This window comes from Oncorhynchus mykiss, chromosome 16 (genome assembly GCF_013265735.2).
Source record: "Oncorhynchus mykiss isolate Arlee chromosome 16, USDA_OmykA_1.1, whole genome shotgun sequence".
NCBI lineage: Eukaryota > Metazoa > Chordata > Actinopteri > Salmoniformes > Salmonidae > Oncorhynchus > Oncorhynchus mykiss.
This window is the reverse complement of record NC_048580.1, coordinates 60,749,469-60,766,528: the sequence shown is the minus strand read 5'-3', so window position 1 is coordinate 60,766,528 and position 17,060 is coordinate 60,749,469. Positions and strand designations below refer to the sequence as shown.

The window sequence follows — 17,060 nt, the reverse complement described above, 5'->3', positions numbered from 1 at the left end:
TCTTTGGTAGTTTGAATAAAGTTAACTATTGCAGGCTCTGTCTCTAAGCCCCACACTGTCACTCCGTCCTTGCTGTGTGAGTTTATTTATTTGACATCAGATAGAAAACACAAGTTTCCAAAACTGTTAAAATAATGTCTGAGAATAACAGAACTGATATGGCAGGTGAGAACCTGAGGAAAATCCAACCAGGAAGTACTATTATTTTGAAAGGCTGTTTTCCATTGAAAGCCTATCCACCATACCAAGACTAAGGACCCAGTTCATGATCTCTGTGGCTTCCTCTACATTTGGCCAGTCTTTAGGCATTGTTTCAGGCTTTTACTCTGAAAAATGAGGGAGACAGCACATTCAATGAGTGGACAGTGGAAATTTCGAGACATGAGCCAAGCGTGTGATCGGGAGCCCGCCTTTCTTGTTTCTCCTTTTCTATTGACAAAGCTTTTTGTCTGGTTGAAATATTATTTATGACATAAACAACCCGAGGATTGATTTTAAACATCGTTTGACATGTTTCTACAAACTTTTATTGTACTTTTAAAAATCTTTTCGTCTGGACTTAGTGCCCGCACCTTGTGCATTTGGATTACTGGACTAAACGCGTGAACAAAAAGGAGGTTTGTGGTCATAAAGAGGGACATTATAGAACAAAACAAACATTTATTGTCTAACATGGAGACCTGGGAGTGCCACCAGATGAAGATCATCAAAGGTAAGTGATTCATTTTAATTTTATTTCTGACTTTTTTTACACTTCTCCTTGGTTGGAAAATGGCTGTATGGTTTTCTGTGACTAGGCGCTGACCTAACATAATCGTTTGGTGTGCTTTCGCCGTAAAGCCTTTTTGAAAATGGACACTGTGGTTGGATTTACAAGAAGTTTATCTTTAAAATGGTGTAGAATACTTGTTTGTTTGAGGAATTTTAATTATGGGATTTCTGTTTTGAATTGGTCGCTAGCGTCCCACTTGTACCAGAGAGGTTAAAGCACTTCCAGTTGACACAGGAAGCTGAAAGTGAACACATCCTCTAGGCTCTTACAGAATTCTGAATTTTAAGTATTAATGTTAAGAACTGACTGATTTACAGATGGTTGAATGAGTGTGTGAGATTTCAGAAAATCACAAGTCTCGCAGAGCTCCGAACCCGCCTTAATGGATTCGTCTGAACACGCCGCAACTGGATCTAACTTTTTTTGAAAAAAAACAAATTATTTGACCATCACACATTGTACGATTTCTCCTAAATTACGATAGATAAATGGCTGGATCTTTTTTCCTGACACCGTATGTTCATGTACTTTGACATGGAGTGGACAAATTGGCGCTCTATTTTCGTTTTGACTTTATAATCCCTGAAAAATGGCCTTAACTCAAAAAGCGTTGAGGCCTCGACGCCATCTTGTTTCTGGGCAAACAGCACATTAGTCCAAACCTATGCTCACCAAGTTTCGTCTTCGAAGCCTCTTCCGTTTAGGAGAAATGGCCATGTCGTGATTGGTGATGTTTTGTACATTTGCAATAAGATTCCATTCGCCATCTGGTGGAATTTTCTGGGAAAGCGGAAAAATTATAAATTTGAAAATTTTTATGAAACGGAAACCGATTGTCCGAGACTTCGTTTGATGACTTCCCAGAAGATCTGGCCCCGGTGCACAGCCCGCCGCCAGCGAATTTTAGAAATATTTGCGGACGTCTAGTAAGGGACCGTACATTTGTAATATGGAGATTCTCATCAATCATACAGCAAATGCCGAAAAGTGCCCTTCAGGTGTGTAAAGGAATTACAAAAGTCAGAAATGGCGATTTAAAATTAATCACTTACCTTTGAAGATCTTCATATGGTTGCAGTCACAAGAGTCCCAGCTACACAAATGTTTTGTTAGATAAGGTCACTCTTTATGTCCCAAAAACTCAGTTTGGTTGGCGCATTTTGTTCAGTAATCCACTGGCTCAAAGGCAGTCACGACATGCAGACGAATACATCCTAATAGTATCGGAAAAGTTGGTCAACATGTCAAACGATGCTTATAATTAATCCTCAGGTTGTCTATTGTCTAAATCGATAATATTTCAAACGGACAATAGCGTTTTCAATTGAAAGGAAAAATAACGAAGGCCGCGCAATCGGTCACGCATTCAAACCAGCTCTGCTTCTTTCTACAGTCCACTGAAAGTGAAAGAATGGTCTCATTCTTCTTCATTTTTCAGAAAACAAGCCTGAAACAATGACTAAAGACTGACATCTGACACATTCAGAGTGCTCACCTGGTGCCAGTGCATGGCTCTGCTGGAGATGATGCATCAGGGTTGGGGACAGACCAAAGGTATCAATCAGTTCTATTATTTTATGGAGGTTTACTGTCTCGTCTTTCCATATCTCATTTAGAGGGGGAAATTAGGCGCACAAACTACATACGGATCATATCGTAACATTTGATCACCCATCACAGGTCATCTGATGAGGAAGAGTAATCAATGGCTGTTTTGCGTCCTCTCTATGGTCCTCCTTCCAGTCTGATACCTGTAAGGTTGTCAGTAGCGGGCCAGGTCTGAGTGAAGCCTGTATGGGAAGGAGAAATATCTTCAATGTGGACTGCAGTAAAGCTGGTGAGCCTACATGGAGCTAAAGATGGGGATGGAGATCAAATATCTCCTTTTACAGACTACTGTAGCTCTCAGTTTTTGACTTCCTTGATCATGCAAGTGTTACCCTCTCACCACAGGCTCGGATGAATCCGCATGGGAATAATATAAGTAAATTAACAAAATGTAGTCGTTAGGGGGAAAAAGACACTAGTTATATTACTAATATATATAATGTATATACTTAAATCATAGATTACAGTTTCCAGAAAGTTCTCCCATGCAATACGAAAGTGACTCAAGGAAAATAAAACCACAAAAACCAAAAACTTAACCAGGCTTTTAATTGACTAAACTAAGTCCGATTACTTCACATGAATGTAAGGTCAAAATAATTAAGTAGACAGTACAGTAAATAATTAAACCAACCTCTCCAGTAGCCTGGTGGTTAGAGCATTGGGCCAGTAACCAGAAGGTTGCTAGATTGAATCCCGAACTGACAAGGTAAATCTGTCGTTTTGACCCTGAACAAGACAGTTAACCCACTGTTCCTAGGCCGTCATTGTAAATAAGAATTTGTTCTTAACTGACTTGCCTTGTGAAATAAATGATTGACAGGTTGTTTATTTGAAGCTTGCACATGAAAGCCACAAGTGTTTGATGCATTTACAAAATGATACATTTTATCTAAACGCACTACACTTTACTACGGCTGACAGGTTCGGTACACATCAATGCATTCTGTATTTGAAAGTAGGTTCTTTGAATTCTCGTACGAAAACTTTACCTAATGTCATTCATTAATAACTTAGTTACCATACCCGGTCTTAGTTTTTCTTTGACTTTTTTTATCTGCTTTGCTTTTCATATTGTATTAATGTATATGTTTTTATTATTAGAGCTCTTCTGTAAAAGATACTTTTGTCTCAGGATGACTCCCTGCTAAAATAGGCTCAACAGCAAAGACTGTAGTAAAACATAGCGTTTCTAATACATAGTTTTAACATTGTATTACACAATTAGTCATTGTAAGTTTTAAACACTAATGAAAGAATGGCAAGGACAACAATCGGAACTTAACTTAAACTTTAATACCATAAGGTGCATTGGAAGAATAAACACAGAAATGGCAATGACATATTGTACCTATAATTTTTAGTTGAGGCCATAAAAGCTCCTCCATCGTTTGACATGCAAGATGCTACTTGATTGGTCAATTCAGAAAGGTGGTAGGCCGTGTGTAAAATATGAATGACATTGAACATGGACTAGAGAAGATAAGCATGTCTGAGACAAACAAGCTTGCAGCTGTCTGTTAAGGAAGCGTTCAAATCATCAAAACAAGATTGTATGGTCCGGGAATATATGTGAAAAGATGCATCCAACTATTGTGAGAAACAGTTTTCATAAATGTATGAGTAGCATCTGGGGAAGTAGCCTAAGCTTTTTTTTTTTCTTGGTGAGAGAATATCACCAGCTGGCTGGTGTGTTTACGGATATTTTCAATCAATCCCTATCCCAGTCTGCTGTCACCACATGCTTCAAGATGGCCACTATTGTTCCGGTACCCAAGGCAACAATAACTGAACTAAATGACTACCGCCCCATAGCACTCACTTCTGTCATCATGAAGTGCTTTGAGAGACTAGTCAAGGATCAGATCACCTCCACCTTACCTGCCACCCTAGACCCACTTCAGTTTGCATACAACAGGTCCACAGACGATGCAAGAATGCTGTTCATTGACTGCAGTTCAGCATTCAACACCATAGTACCCTCCAAGCTCATCAAGCTGGAGACCCTGGGTCTCAACCCCGCCCTGTGCAATTGGGTCCTGGACTTTCTAATGGGCCGCCCCCGGTCGTGAATGTAAGAAACATCTCCACTTTGCTGACCCTCAACACTGGGGCCCCACAAGGGTGCGTTCTCAGCCCTCTCCTGTACTCCCTGTTCACCCATAACTGCGTGGCCATGCGCGCCTCCAACTCAATCAAGTTTGCAGACGACACAACAGTTGTGGGCACTCAGAGTTTGGTGTCAGGAAAACAACCTCTAACTCAACGTCAACAAAACAAAGGAGATGATCGTGGACTTCAGGAAACAGATGAGGGAGAACCCCACTATCCACATCGAAGGGACAGCAGTGGAGAAGGTGGAAAGTTTTTAAGTTCCTCGCCGTACACATCAGACAAACTGAAATGGTCCACCCACACAGACAGTGTGGGGAGAAAGCACAACAGCGCCTTTTCAACCTCAGGAGGCTGAAGCAATTGTTAACTCATTAACCTGGGGCACCATGGGAAAACTAGTTTTTATTGAGTTTCTATTTCCCAAATTAACTCAAAGAATATCAGAATATCGATTTGACAACAGCCGCTAATTAACCAGTTGCCTCTACCAATCTCATTCTGAACGTTGTATAGCTCGTGAATCTGCACAGCTTCAGGTCTCACCAATGAGTTCGTACCACACCAATCGTAGTTGAATATTTATTTACCAAAAAGCTAAAATGATGATAAAAGATAGACAAAACACATTATAGGCTATTGATTAGAGCGTAGTATAACGGGCCAGCACACTATGACGCGTGTTACCCACAATGGGGATTTCAAAAGAGAAAAAAGAAAGTACACGAGAAATATACATTTGAATGAATTTGTCAGCTATGCTATTCTAATATAATGATGTAATTACGTGGGGATGATCGCCGAGGATTCTCTGCGTGGGCTGTCCAGGCGGCTCGATGACACACTACTCCGGCGCACCTCTCTGGTCGTCCTCACGATGTCAGTGTCCTTTTGGCTTAGGAGTCTGTTCCCTCACCCTTTGCTCTGGAAGGGGTATTCTGAGGACAGACGGCTCTGTAGCTCAGAGCTCACAGCATAGATGGAGATGGAGGCTAGGTGGTTCAACTTGAATTCACCCGCTTGGACACAGCTACTCATCCGTAGCTTGGGTAGAAAATGTTTTTTTTGTCCTCAACCTTGCGTTGCGTTCTGGGTTCGTTGACCTTTTTAGACCTTGCTGCAGCTTGGGTCACGTAGTCTTCATGTAAATTCTATACTCACAGGTTTTATACCCTTGGGTCAGAAGTGGGCGTAACCGCCTTTAGGACAGTTCTCTGGGCGTACCAAGTTAATGAGGTAAGGTCTCGATTTTATTCAAATCCAATTTTACACAACTAACTTAACATTTCATCTTCCCCAAAACATTCTTTTTGATTTGGATATTTTCCGTACAATGTATAAACATCAAACATATACTAGGAAAACTCTTCACATTACAATGTTTTCGTAATAACGTCATCTATTAACCTTTTAATAACAAAACGAAAATGACATTTTCATATTCCATCTATTGTCATGACCACCATTGTGGCTGACGGAAACCATTTTTCCGAAGTCCCTTTATTTCATGTTTAATGTTCTGAGGCTGGTTCTCCATAGTGACAGGACAAAGGAATTTGTCTGTGGCCTGAGATTTACCAGGGGCGTGAGGGGTCATAAAACCCCCCCACATCTTCAGACCCCTAGATCTTTCCTCCTCTGTTGGGGTTGAGAGAGAATCTGTAGGGTTGTGGTCTCCTGTAACCTGACCTGGTCAGTTCAGTCATGACATCTCCTACACTCCCCTGCAGAGTTCTGTCTGTCACACATTTCTCAGTGGGGTGTCTTTTTATAAGAGGCAGAGAGACCAGAAAACAACTGTGGAACAATACTAAACCTCCTATAATTAATATATATATATATATATATATATATATATATGTTAATCTGTAGTCTAGGACTCTATAAATGTAAGGAGGACAGGGTCTTATAATCCCTCCCCTTCTATTAATACAACATACGCATAATCAATTATTATAATACATCAAACATTTGGTACAGCCCCTATCATGACCCCTAGGTGAACTCCTGACACCTCATAAAGGTGTCTCATTCTGTGGCTAGACAACACAAATCCCAGGGCCAAAAGATTATAAGGAGAGGGGAGAGTGGAGGAGTTTGGGAAATGGAGTGCATAAAAGCACTTCTTTTACAGCAATTTATTATAATACTTATCATGGAGAGAAAAATGGTGCATATCCTTCTGAATCTGATTATTGGATGTAAAGCAATCATTGCACTCTTCTGTTATATTTGGGCAACGAGTTCTTAGTCAATAGATGTTTTTATACTGTAAAAACTATAAACACTTGTTTATTTACATTAAATATTTTATTTCAACACTTTGAATGGACTTAGTTTGCTTTGTATTGCATAAATTACATCACTCAGACTATAGACACATTTAACTGAATGTTTAACCCTTTAAATGTCTGTCACGTCTACTCCCCCTCTCCAGCTCTCGACGTGGGCGGTTTACTAACCACTGGTCCTGGCAATCACCATTACACATGCCTGGCATCATCATTACGCGCACCTGCGCCTCATTATAAGGCACACCTGGACTCACTACACTGATTACCTCCCCTATATCTGTCACTCCCTTGGCTCTATTCCCCAGGCAGTATTGGTTGTGTTTCATGTCCAGGCGCAACTTCTGTTTTGTATCGTTCTGTTTCTTTTATTATTAAACTCACCTCCTGCTTCTTGACTCCCAGTTTCTCCTTTACACTGTCTCTTCTGGAAAAACATAGAGCTCTACCAGGTGGTTGAGAAGTCAAAAGATGGTGATTAGAAATACCACATTAGAATGGCAATTTGCAAACACTGAACTGCAGCAACCCATAAGGATACAAATTATGGAAATTGGTGCAGGAGGGCTGGGGGAGTTAACCAATCAAGTTCAAATGAAGATTTGTGTCCACTGACAACATACTCTACCAGCCCGTTAAGAATAGGGTTAAAGGGATAAAGATTGACTGATTCTATGAATTATGTGTAATTTGGAATAATGTGAATTTATTTGCGAATAGAAACATATAGTCATATTGTAAAAAATTAAGTGAAACATGCAACTACAACAAAGCAAATTATTTCCCTAATATGAAGCAATAAAGGTCATGAACATGGCATCTTTGAACTGTAATACATCACAGAGGGAAACGTGTACGTCCCCTTTAAAAAATTGACACAATTATTTAGAGACAGATCAATAGGAGTTCTCTATAAACCAGTGACTAGTAGGTCTGTCTGCCGTTAACGTACTCAATTCCAGTTAAACTTATCAACATTCAAGAGAAGATAACCAGGCAAATAATTTCCACGCATCTCACATCTGGGTCAACTGGGTCGTTAGACAGACAGATCAACGAAGCTGATTCAGCTCTTCTGGTAGATTCTCATACTAAACCGACCCATGACAGTTATTCAAAGAGAATAAAAAACACATCACCATATCAAGTAAGTTTCTTTCTTCATTTATTACACAATGTATAGCCATTTTATTAGGATTAAATTGATTAGGCCTACTACATATTGTCCCATGTCCCCCCCTCCCCCCGGGGAAGGTCAAATCAGAACTACTTGTATTAACCCATACTTATACAGTAGGCATAATGTGTATAACAGCGTGTGTGTTGATTTTGAACAGGGGAGCCATGGCCGCGGATTTAGATATGGTGAACTTGTTGGTCCTTGCTGGTGCAACGTTGGCCATTCCTATTCTGTCTTTTGTGGCCTCTTTTCTCCTCTGGCCCTCAGCCCTCATCAAAATATATTACTGGTAAGGTATAGTGCCGTATTTCACTCTTGTGTGGTGTCGAATTCTTAGACAGTTTTATGGATTAGAAATGAAGGTTGCTAAAGGGAGAGATTGTTTTTTTTGTACCCTTTTCACCTCCTTTAGACATCTGCATAAAAGAGATCCCACCCACCACTGAATAAACTGCACTATAATAGTAGAAAAGCTTGATTCTAGCCTTCAGTCCCCCTATAACCACATCCTGTGCTACACCACAGTCAGATTCACGTCTCTTTTTCCTGCTCAGGTGCAACATGCAGCATGAGCCATAACAACGCTCTAAAGACATTCTTGCTAAAAAGGGAAATCCAAAATAGAAACAGTAAAAGAGCAGACCACTCATCTCTCTCTACATGTTGCAGAGAGACTCAGAAAGAGAAACAGTATTTATCAATTCCTCAATAGGTACTGGAGGAGGACCCTGGGTCTACAGGTGCGCTATGCAGACTGTGGGGGATACCGCTTCTGTTACTCTTACAGAGGGAAGCCGGGGTTCAGACCATCCATCCTCATGCTACATGGTTTCTCTGCTCACAAAGACACATGGCTCACTATGGTCAAGGTAACATAATCCATAAATCACCTAGTATGATGTGGGCTGGTAAAGTAGTTGTGGACAAAGGTAGGTTTATCTTTACTACTGTAATAGTAAGTATTAGCGTGTATAGTTGATTCCCATAAAAGGGTAAATATCAAGTTTTGTGACATGTATCTATGGCATGTAGTATCTACCCAAACACCTGCACATACTGTGCGTGGATATGCCTGGCCATGAGGGAACCACTCGTACCAACTCAGAGGACTATTCCATCCAGGGCCAGGTCAAGAGGATTCATCAGGTGGGTCTTGGTCCTGTCACCACATCGGAACAACATATGCTCACCCAATACACAGCATGAAAGATCATCAAAGATGCATTGGTGACCACGAATGGGGACAAGAAGAGTTGTCTTAAGTTATGTCACAATAAGTAACCACGAGTCGTAGCATCAGAGTTTCTATGTTGTACTCCTTATGCAGTTTGTGGAGAACGTGCGACTGAACAGGAAGCCCTTCCATCTGGTCGGGACCTCCATGGGGGGCAATGTGGCAGGAGTGTACGCAGCCAGCTTCCCCTCCGAAATCTGTAGCATCACCCTTATCTGTCCAGCAGGTCAGTCACACATTATCACAATATTGCGATATCACTGTGTGTGTGTGTGTGTGTGTGTGTGTGTGTGAGTGAGTGAGAGAGGGAGAGATTCAGGGGAAAAAATCAGTCTGATCAGAAAAAAAGTATCAATATGTCTTCACCCCCTAGGTATACGATACCCCTGTGAGACAAAATTTGACAATCATCTGCAGGACCTTGAGCACAGCCATTACACTCTGAGCATCCCACTGATTCCGTCCACACCAGAGGAGATGGAGGATATGCTCAGGCTTTGCTCCCATGTCCGCTTTAAGATCCCTCATCAGGTGGAGTAATCAGACTGATCCATAGGTCTAGGCCTACTTTATTTAAAATATATATGTATATATATATATTATTTTTTTTTTTTACCCCTCCCCCACCATTTTCCTTGATGACAGTGTTGTGCACTCTTGGCATTCCCGAGTGGCGCAGCAGTCTAAGGGGGGTTAGGGGAAGGCTGTCATTGTAAAATAAGCATTTTTTCTTAACTGGCTTGCCTAGTCAAATAAAGGTAAATTTGTACTTATTTATCTCAACCAGTTTCATGAGGTAGTCACCTGGAATGCATTTTAATTAACAGGTGTACCTTGTTAAAAGTTAATTTGTGGAATTTATTTCCTTCTTAATGTGTTTGAGCCAATCAGTTGTGTTGTGACAAGGTAGGGGTGGTATACAGAAGATAGCCCTATTTGGTAAAAGACCAAGTCCATATTATGGCGGCAACAGCTCAAATAAGCAAAGAGAAACGACAGTAAATCATTACTTTAAGACATGTTGGTCAGTCAATCAGACTGTTAAACAGCCATCACTAACATTGAGTGGCTGCTGCCAACATACTGACTCAAATCTCTAGACACTTTAATAATAAAAAATTGGTTGTAATAAATGTATCACTAGTCACTTTAAACAATGCCACTTTATATAATGTTCACATACCCTACATTACTTATCTCATATGTATATACTGTACTCTATACCATCTACTGCATCCTGCCTATGCCGTTCGGCCATCGCTCATCCATATATTTATATGTACATATTATTATTCATTCCTTTGCACTTGTGTGTAAAGTAGTTGTTGTGAAATTGTTAGATTACTTGTTAGATATTACTGCATGGTCGGAACTAGAAGCACAAGCATTTTGCTACACTCGCATTAACATCTGCTAATCATGTGTAATACAATTTGATTTGATTTGAAGCTGGTTGAGAGAATGCCAAGAGTGTGCAAAGCTGTCATCAAGGAAAAGGGTGGCTATTTGAAGAATCTCAAATCTCAAATATATTTTTATTTGTTTAACACTTTTTTGGTTACTACATGATTCCATATGTGTTATTTCATAGTTTTGATGTCTTTGCTATTATTCTAGAATGTAAAAAATAGTAAAAATAAATAGAAATCCTTGAATGAGTAAGTGTTCTAAAACTTTTGACCGGTAGTGTACTTATTTCCCCACTTACCATAATGATACCCAAGTTTCAATTATACTTACCACAACCAATGTTTGTAAACTTAGCATTAAAAAGCACCATGATTATTAAGTGTCCATATAGCTTACCATAATATTTGCACTGTTAAGCATACTGTTGCTGCAACGGTGTAAACCTCCAATTGTCCTAATATTCCACCCACTACAACCCCCCCCCCCATATCTAGCTTGGTCTGTTGTCAATAAAAACATCAGACCATCTCCTTGACTCATGACGCACCTTTGCGTCCTAAGGCAAACCCTCGGCCACCAATTGGTGTAGGCCAGAGGGAATTATGGGCAGTCCTATGATAACATAATTCAATACTGCCACCCTTCACTCACACTTTCAAAGCGCTATAGGTCTATTGCATATCTATGAGGGTGCTTTTTAAGAGAACTAACCAAATAAAATGGAAAACAGTCAGAAAAAAAATGCAAAGGCTTTAGGCCTTCTAGTGCTGAGCGATTAACTGACATTTCGTAATTATTATTTTTTGATTATTAAACAACTAATTGACAGATTTCGGTTCAAGTATTTTAATTTAATTTAGTTTGTTTTTTGGTGATACCAACACGCTGTTTCTCTGGAGAGAAATCAATTCATTCGAGAGCAGAAGCAAGTCAATAACTATGTGGGACGCTGGGCCGAAGGGAGTTGTAGTTTTCATTAAGCAAATGTTCAACCTAGTTTAGCGCAGAAACATGTTAATTAACTACAATGACCATAATCCATTGCACCTGTTCTATCCGGCTCAGACAGACGGATACACTTTTACGTCTGCTTCATTAGATACACACAGACTACAGAGAGGAATGTACACAACACAAAGAGGAGAGGGATAGAGAAAGTATGCCTTATCTACTTGAAGAACTAGTCAAATTATTTTGTCAGACAGCTTTGCAGCATACTTAGGCAGGCTAGCCTAGCTAAATAGGATGACTAAAGACAGTATAGAATGGGGAGCACAGAGATGACGTTAGATTATCTGTCTGGCTGGCTGCTACTGCCTGAGAAGAGATTAAATTATGACTTTAAGGAATGAAAAATAATAAAGTCATCAAATAAAAACGAAGTAATATACACAACCAAAATATTTAATTATTTCATAGTAATTTTCTATTGATATTTACCCAATGTGGAGCTGACAGAGACAATGGAATATTTTCAATGTTTTGGCAATTGAATGTTCACTATTTTGGGCTTTAGAATTTGCATTAAAAGCTCTGAAATCATAAATAAAAATAATTGAACCAAAACCGAACAGAACTCAAAAAACATTAATCGTTAAGCATTAAGGCCTACCTAATGTTCCTCTTTCATATGCCTACAAATAGAAAAATGATATCAGACTGTTGTTATTTTTTGCTTTCATATGTTAGATTCTTCAAGGACTGGTGGATGTTCGGCTTCCACACAATGATTTTTATCAAGAAGGTCTGTCTCTGTTCTATTCCTTTGTCTCATAGCCAAATGTTTTGAGGTATTTTTCTCTGTATGAATATTTGTCATATCTATGACAAATAGATATTAAATATTAAATATTATAAGATAGTCGCAGGTCATAGGTCATAATCGCAGATGTTGGGTTGCTCATTTTGACAAGGTTTGCTAAATCTAGAATCTCTCCACAGTTTTCATGGAGATATTGGGTGAGAACTCCAGATACGCCCTACAGGAAAATTTGCAGCTGATTACTGCCCCTTTGCAAGTCATTTGGGGCAAACAGGACCAGGTAAATACACCAAAAGCCAGAAGGCTTATGCATCCAAATTAAACAATATTAGGAGAGGGATTATGCATCTGATGTTGACAGTTACCTGCCTTCCCATGATCCTCTGTAGCTCAGTTGGAAGAGCATGGCTCTTGCAATGTCAGGATAGTGGGTTCAATTTCCAGGACCACCCATATGTCAAAATTGGATAAAAGCATCTGCTAAATAGCATATATTATCATATGACCCTCCATGTTTTCATAATAGTATCAAAAAGAAAGGATGCTATAAATAAGAGTAACCTTATAGCTGCTCTCTTCTCCAGGTGGTGGATGTCTCTGGAGCTGTGGTAGTGGCGGAGGCCTTGCCCGGTTGCAGGGTGGACCTGTTAGAGAACTGTGGCCACTCTGTGGTGATGGAGAGGCCTCGCCGGACAGCCAAACTCATCATGGAGTTTATTATCTCCCTGGGTACCACCAGCGGAACCATTAAGAAGCGCTCCTGAGAAATACATTCTTTATGGAAATTGTATTATTTAGTCAAGTATTTTATTTTGGTTTAACGATCAACTATTTACTGTAAACTCTTAATTTTTCAGATTCAGGAATTTTTTTCACCCATGTAATATCTTGGTCAAATATGTTGTTTTCCTCTTCCTGCAATGTTTGATCACATTTGACTAAATTATTAAACCCTGCCTGTGTCTAATTGAATTGATTTTCATCAAACTATGCTGATGGAATGTTTGTAGCTAGCCTATGTGCATAAAATAAAGAATACTTCCATCTCTTTTCTATCATCACTCAAAATATGTGTTTTAATCTAGTCACTGTAGATGTATTTATGTATGTGTTTGTTGTTAATTTGACCAAAACAAAATTTGTTTTAATACAGTCACCGTAGATGTATTTGTGTGTGTGTTTGATGTTTATTTGATCAAACGTACACATTCATGTTTAAAAAAAGTGAGAGCTCTGTAATTTTCGTGAATTAGCGTCAACCCCGCATAAGAATTTGGTTGTCCATTTGTTCAGCTGGCTAGTTTTGCTGCAGCCTGGTTTTTACTATTTACCAAAGCCACAAAGTGGCTATATCGAAAACAAATCATAAACCAGAATGTGCTTTTTGGTGTTAATTTAAGGTCAGGGTTAGGCATAAGGTTAGCAGTGTGGTTAAGATCAGGGTTATGGTAAGAGTTAGGTTTTAAATCAGATTTTAAGAATATCAATTGTAGGAATAGGCGGGGTTTATGATTTTGTGGTTGTGGTAACTAATGACTACCCTGTAGCCTGGGCATCGGGAACAGTGGTCGGACACCATTCATCACCTTGCAGCCAACATTGATGAGAGCAAAAATATAAGTCTAGATAGCTTTTAAACGAACATGTAGAATCGATGAAATAATAAGGGTAACCTTTCACATACAGGTATGTTTTTTTTAATGTTATCGACCACTTTAGATAGCACAAATTACAGCTGTTATATTTAGCTAACTAGCTAGCTAGCTAACAGTAGCTAATGGCACGTTGGTTGTCTCAAAATACACTAGACGAGCATGTCAAAATAAGCCTTTGCTATGCAATTTCAAACGAGTGTTTAATACAGTGTGTTTAATACAATGCCATAGATCGTTAGCTAACTCTCCAAATCGTTGCTCTTGATGTCTACGTTGCCAATTACGCTGCCTACTAGCAGCTAGCCAGTTGATGAAGTGGGGATGCGCATCTGCATCCGTGCTCTGGCTGGACGTGTTTTTCTGCATCAATGGCGTCACACTGTAGTACGTGTGTTAATGGTGCAATGTATATTACTGTGTTCTCATTTCTCTCTGTACTAACAGGTCACATCAACAGTACTGTAGGTAGTTATTTAGCTTTGCAAAACATATTTTCATTCTCATAGTCTGTCATTCTTAGCTTCATTTTGGGAAATCACTAAATTGGCCTCAGTCTGTCCACACATTGAAATGCCTGAAAATCACAACATTATAAATTCCCTGCTAATTCGAAGGTTCAAAGGCATCTGTGATGGGTATCTAACAATAACTCTGCTCAGGATTTGTCCCACCTCAAGCTGATCAATATGTAAGTCGATTCTCTTGTTGAGTGAATCATGATCATTGATTCTATGAATAAACTCTCACAGATGTTTATTCTTAAGCAAATCGTGAATTGACAGGTGCAGTTCGGAGCTTGTTTTGCAGTCTTTGACCAATCCAACTCACCTGACTTTGCTGAACACACCCGTGTCAATATGATTACATTTTTATCTTGTTTTCCCAGGTGATATTGAAGACCAGACATACTGCACTAAGTTTCTGATCATATCAGCAGCCTTTCTGGGTTTGATCTTGAAGTGGGCTTTTCTGTTTACAAATGGAGAATGGAGACTGGGGCCATAGGGTATGTAACACAGGACAACCTGAAGTCAAGGCTACCTTAAAATTCAGTGCAGATTAAGAGTAATGTTGGTGGCTACTGAGATGAGTATGTTGACCAGTACCACAGTGGTTAGAATGAAATATGTTTGATGCATTGCCAGATGTTTTTGTTCATCATATCTTGCTGTTGATGCTGTTGTTTCTTGATTTATTCATATAGCTATATTCATGTTCTTGTCTAATTCCACAATGCTAATGTATTATTTGTCAATTTCTCACTCTATAGATGACTAACCCAGTGACCTTGAATGTGGGGGGCCACCTGTACACCACCTCCCTATCAACCCTGCAGCGGTACCCAGACTCCATGCTGGGCGCCATGTTCCGTGGGGATTTTCCCACAACGCGGGACGCCCAGGGAAACTACTTCATCGACCGCGATGGGACGCTCTTCCGGTACGTGCTGAACTTCCTACGTACGTCCGAGCTCACACTCCCTGTGGACTTCACTGAAACTGACCTCCTGAGGAAGGAGGCGGATTTCTACTTGATCGAACCGTTGATCCATTGCCTCAATGAACCCAAGCCGCTCTACCCTCTGGACATCTTTGAGCAGGTGGTGGAGCTGTCCAGCACACGGAAACTATCCAAGTATTCAAACCCAGTGGCTGTCATTATCACACAGCTCACCATAACAACCAAGGTGCAAGCCCTGCTGGAGGGCATCTGCAAAAATTTCACCAAGTGGAACAAACACATGATGGACACAAGAGACTTTCAGGTGTCCTTCACTTTTGGACCGTGTGACTACCACCAGGAAGTGACCCTCAGGGTTCACCTAATGGACTACATCATGAAGCAGGGCTTCACCATCCGGAACACTCGAGTGCATCACATGAGCGAGCGAGCCAATGAGAATACAGTGGAGCACCACTGGACATTCTGCAGACCGGCTCGCAAAGTAGAAGACTGACTGTGCCACAGCTGTAGTCTATGGAGTCACGTCCATACAGTTTTCATCATCGTCGCTCTCCAACATATTGGCAACATATTGACATTATTATGGTATTGTTGAAAGGAAAAAAAGAAAAGCTGGTTGGTCTGCTTGTAATGAGATTTCATTGCCATGATGATACGAAATCACTGTGTATAAGACAATATCCTATAATAGGTTCGTCCTTCACAATGGAAGAGAGAAGGTGCAAATAAAAAGTGATAGATTCATGCCCTAATACTATAAACACACTTTGATCATGATAATAAATTGATGCATAATAATCAACAGTTCTTCTGTAAATATATGGATACATCTGTCTTATCTGAATGTTAACATTGTTGTCTGTTTAGGCATAAATTGCATATGGTTATGATATCTGCATGGTGCAATTGAGAATCCAGGCATTATTGCATGTTCAATATTAAGTATTATATTTCAACATTCTAGAGCTCATGTCATCAGTGATGTAGTTGGTCTTAGAGCTGGGGGATATGGACAAAAAAACATATCACAATAAATTGCCTGAATTGATGCAATAATGATAAATAGCAAGATAAGTTTATAACCATGTGCACCACCATTTAAAAATATATCCTTTAAACTACTACTACTACTACTAGTTTAATGGTTGAACCATCAATTGTCCCATTAACAATCACCCATATTAGCAAACTTATTTCATTTCAATCGTCACATTTCTCTAGTATAGGCCACTTATTTGATCAAATTAGATTTCTTGTAATGAACGATATCAGTAAAATGCTTGCGATAAGTGGTCGGTGTCGATCATTTTCGGTTTATTGTCCCAGCTCTGGTTGGTCTATCCGACAAATAAATCCATTTGTCATAATCTGTTTCATAGATGGGAATATTCTTGGTTTAGCCTACCTTCAATAGTATCTAGGGTAAGCAATTTATTTTTATCAAGTCAGAAACACCTGATTCAATTAATCAATGGCTTGGTGATTAGTTGGTGAGTTGAATCAGATAGGTAATGCTGTGTTCATAACAGGTGGGGAACTTAAACTGGGAGCAATGAGTTGTGTGCGTTCACA

General features: G+C 39.7%; 2 protein-coding genes across 4 annotated transcripts; both read left to right on the top strand.

Moving 5' to 3' along the window:
- The first annotated feature begins 7,740 nt into the window (after positions 1 to 7,740).
- On the top strand, positions 7,741 to 13,523 carry abhd6b (abhydrolase domain containing 6, acylglycerol lipase b). Of its 2 annotated transcripts, XM_021566830.2 has the most exons (9): positions 7,741 to 7,930; positions 8,121 to 8,252; positions 8,676 to 8,832; positions 8,996 to 9,109; positions 9,291 to 9,423; positions 9,571 to 9,728; positions 12,297 to 12,351; positions 12,549 to 12,649; positions 12,954 to 13,523. In XM_021566830.2, exons 2-9 carry the CDS (start codon positions 8,128 to 8,130, stop codon positions 13,131 to 13,133), a joined length of 1,023 nt encoding a protein of 340 aa, XP_021422505.1. In that variant the 5' UTR covers positions 7,741 to 7,930; positions 8,121 to 8,127; the 3' UTR covers positions 13,134 to 13,523. The 2 variants fall into 2 exon arrangements, with proteins under 2 accessions (XP_021422505.1, XP_021422504.2); XM_021566829.2 differs by lacking the exon at positions 7,741 to 7,930 and having other exon boundaries at positions 8,098 to 8,252.
- A 253-nt stretch (positions 13,524 to 13,776) lies between these two features.
- kctd6b (potassium channel tetramerization domain containing 6b) lies at positions 13,777 to 16,771 on the top strand. 2 transcript variants are annotated; one of them, XM_021566826.2, is made up of 3 exons: positions 13,846 to 14,055; positions 14,911 to 15,030; positions 15,295 to 16,771. In XM_021566826.2, the coding sequence occupies exons 2-3, from the start codon at positions 15,004 to 15,006 to the stop codon at positions 15,979 to 15,981; spliced, it is 714 nt and encodes a 237-aa protein (XP_021422501.1). In that variant the 5' UTR covers positions 13,846 to 14,055; positions 14,911 to 15,003; the 3' UTR covers positions 15,982 to 16,771. The 2 variants fall into 2 exon arrangements, with proteins under 2 accessions (XP_021422502.1, XP_021422501.1); XM_021566827.2 differs by lacking the exon at positions 14,911 to 15,030 and having other exon boundaries at positions 13,777 to 14,055.
- The last annotated feature ends 289 nt before the right edge of the window (positions 16,772 to 17,060 follow it).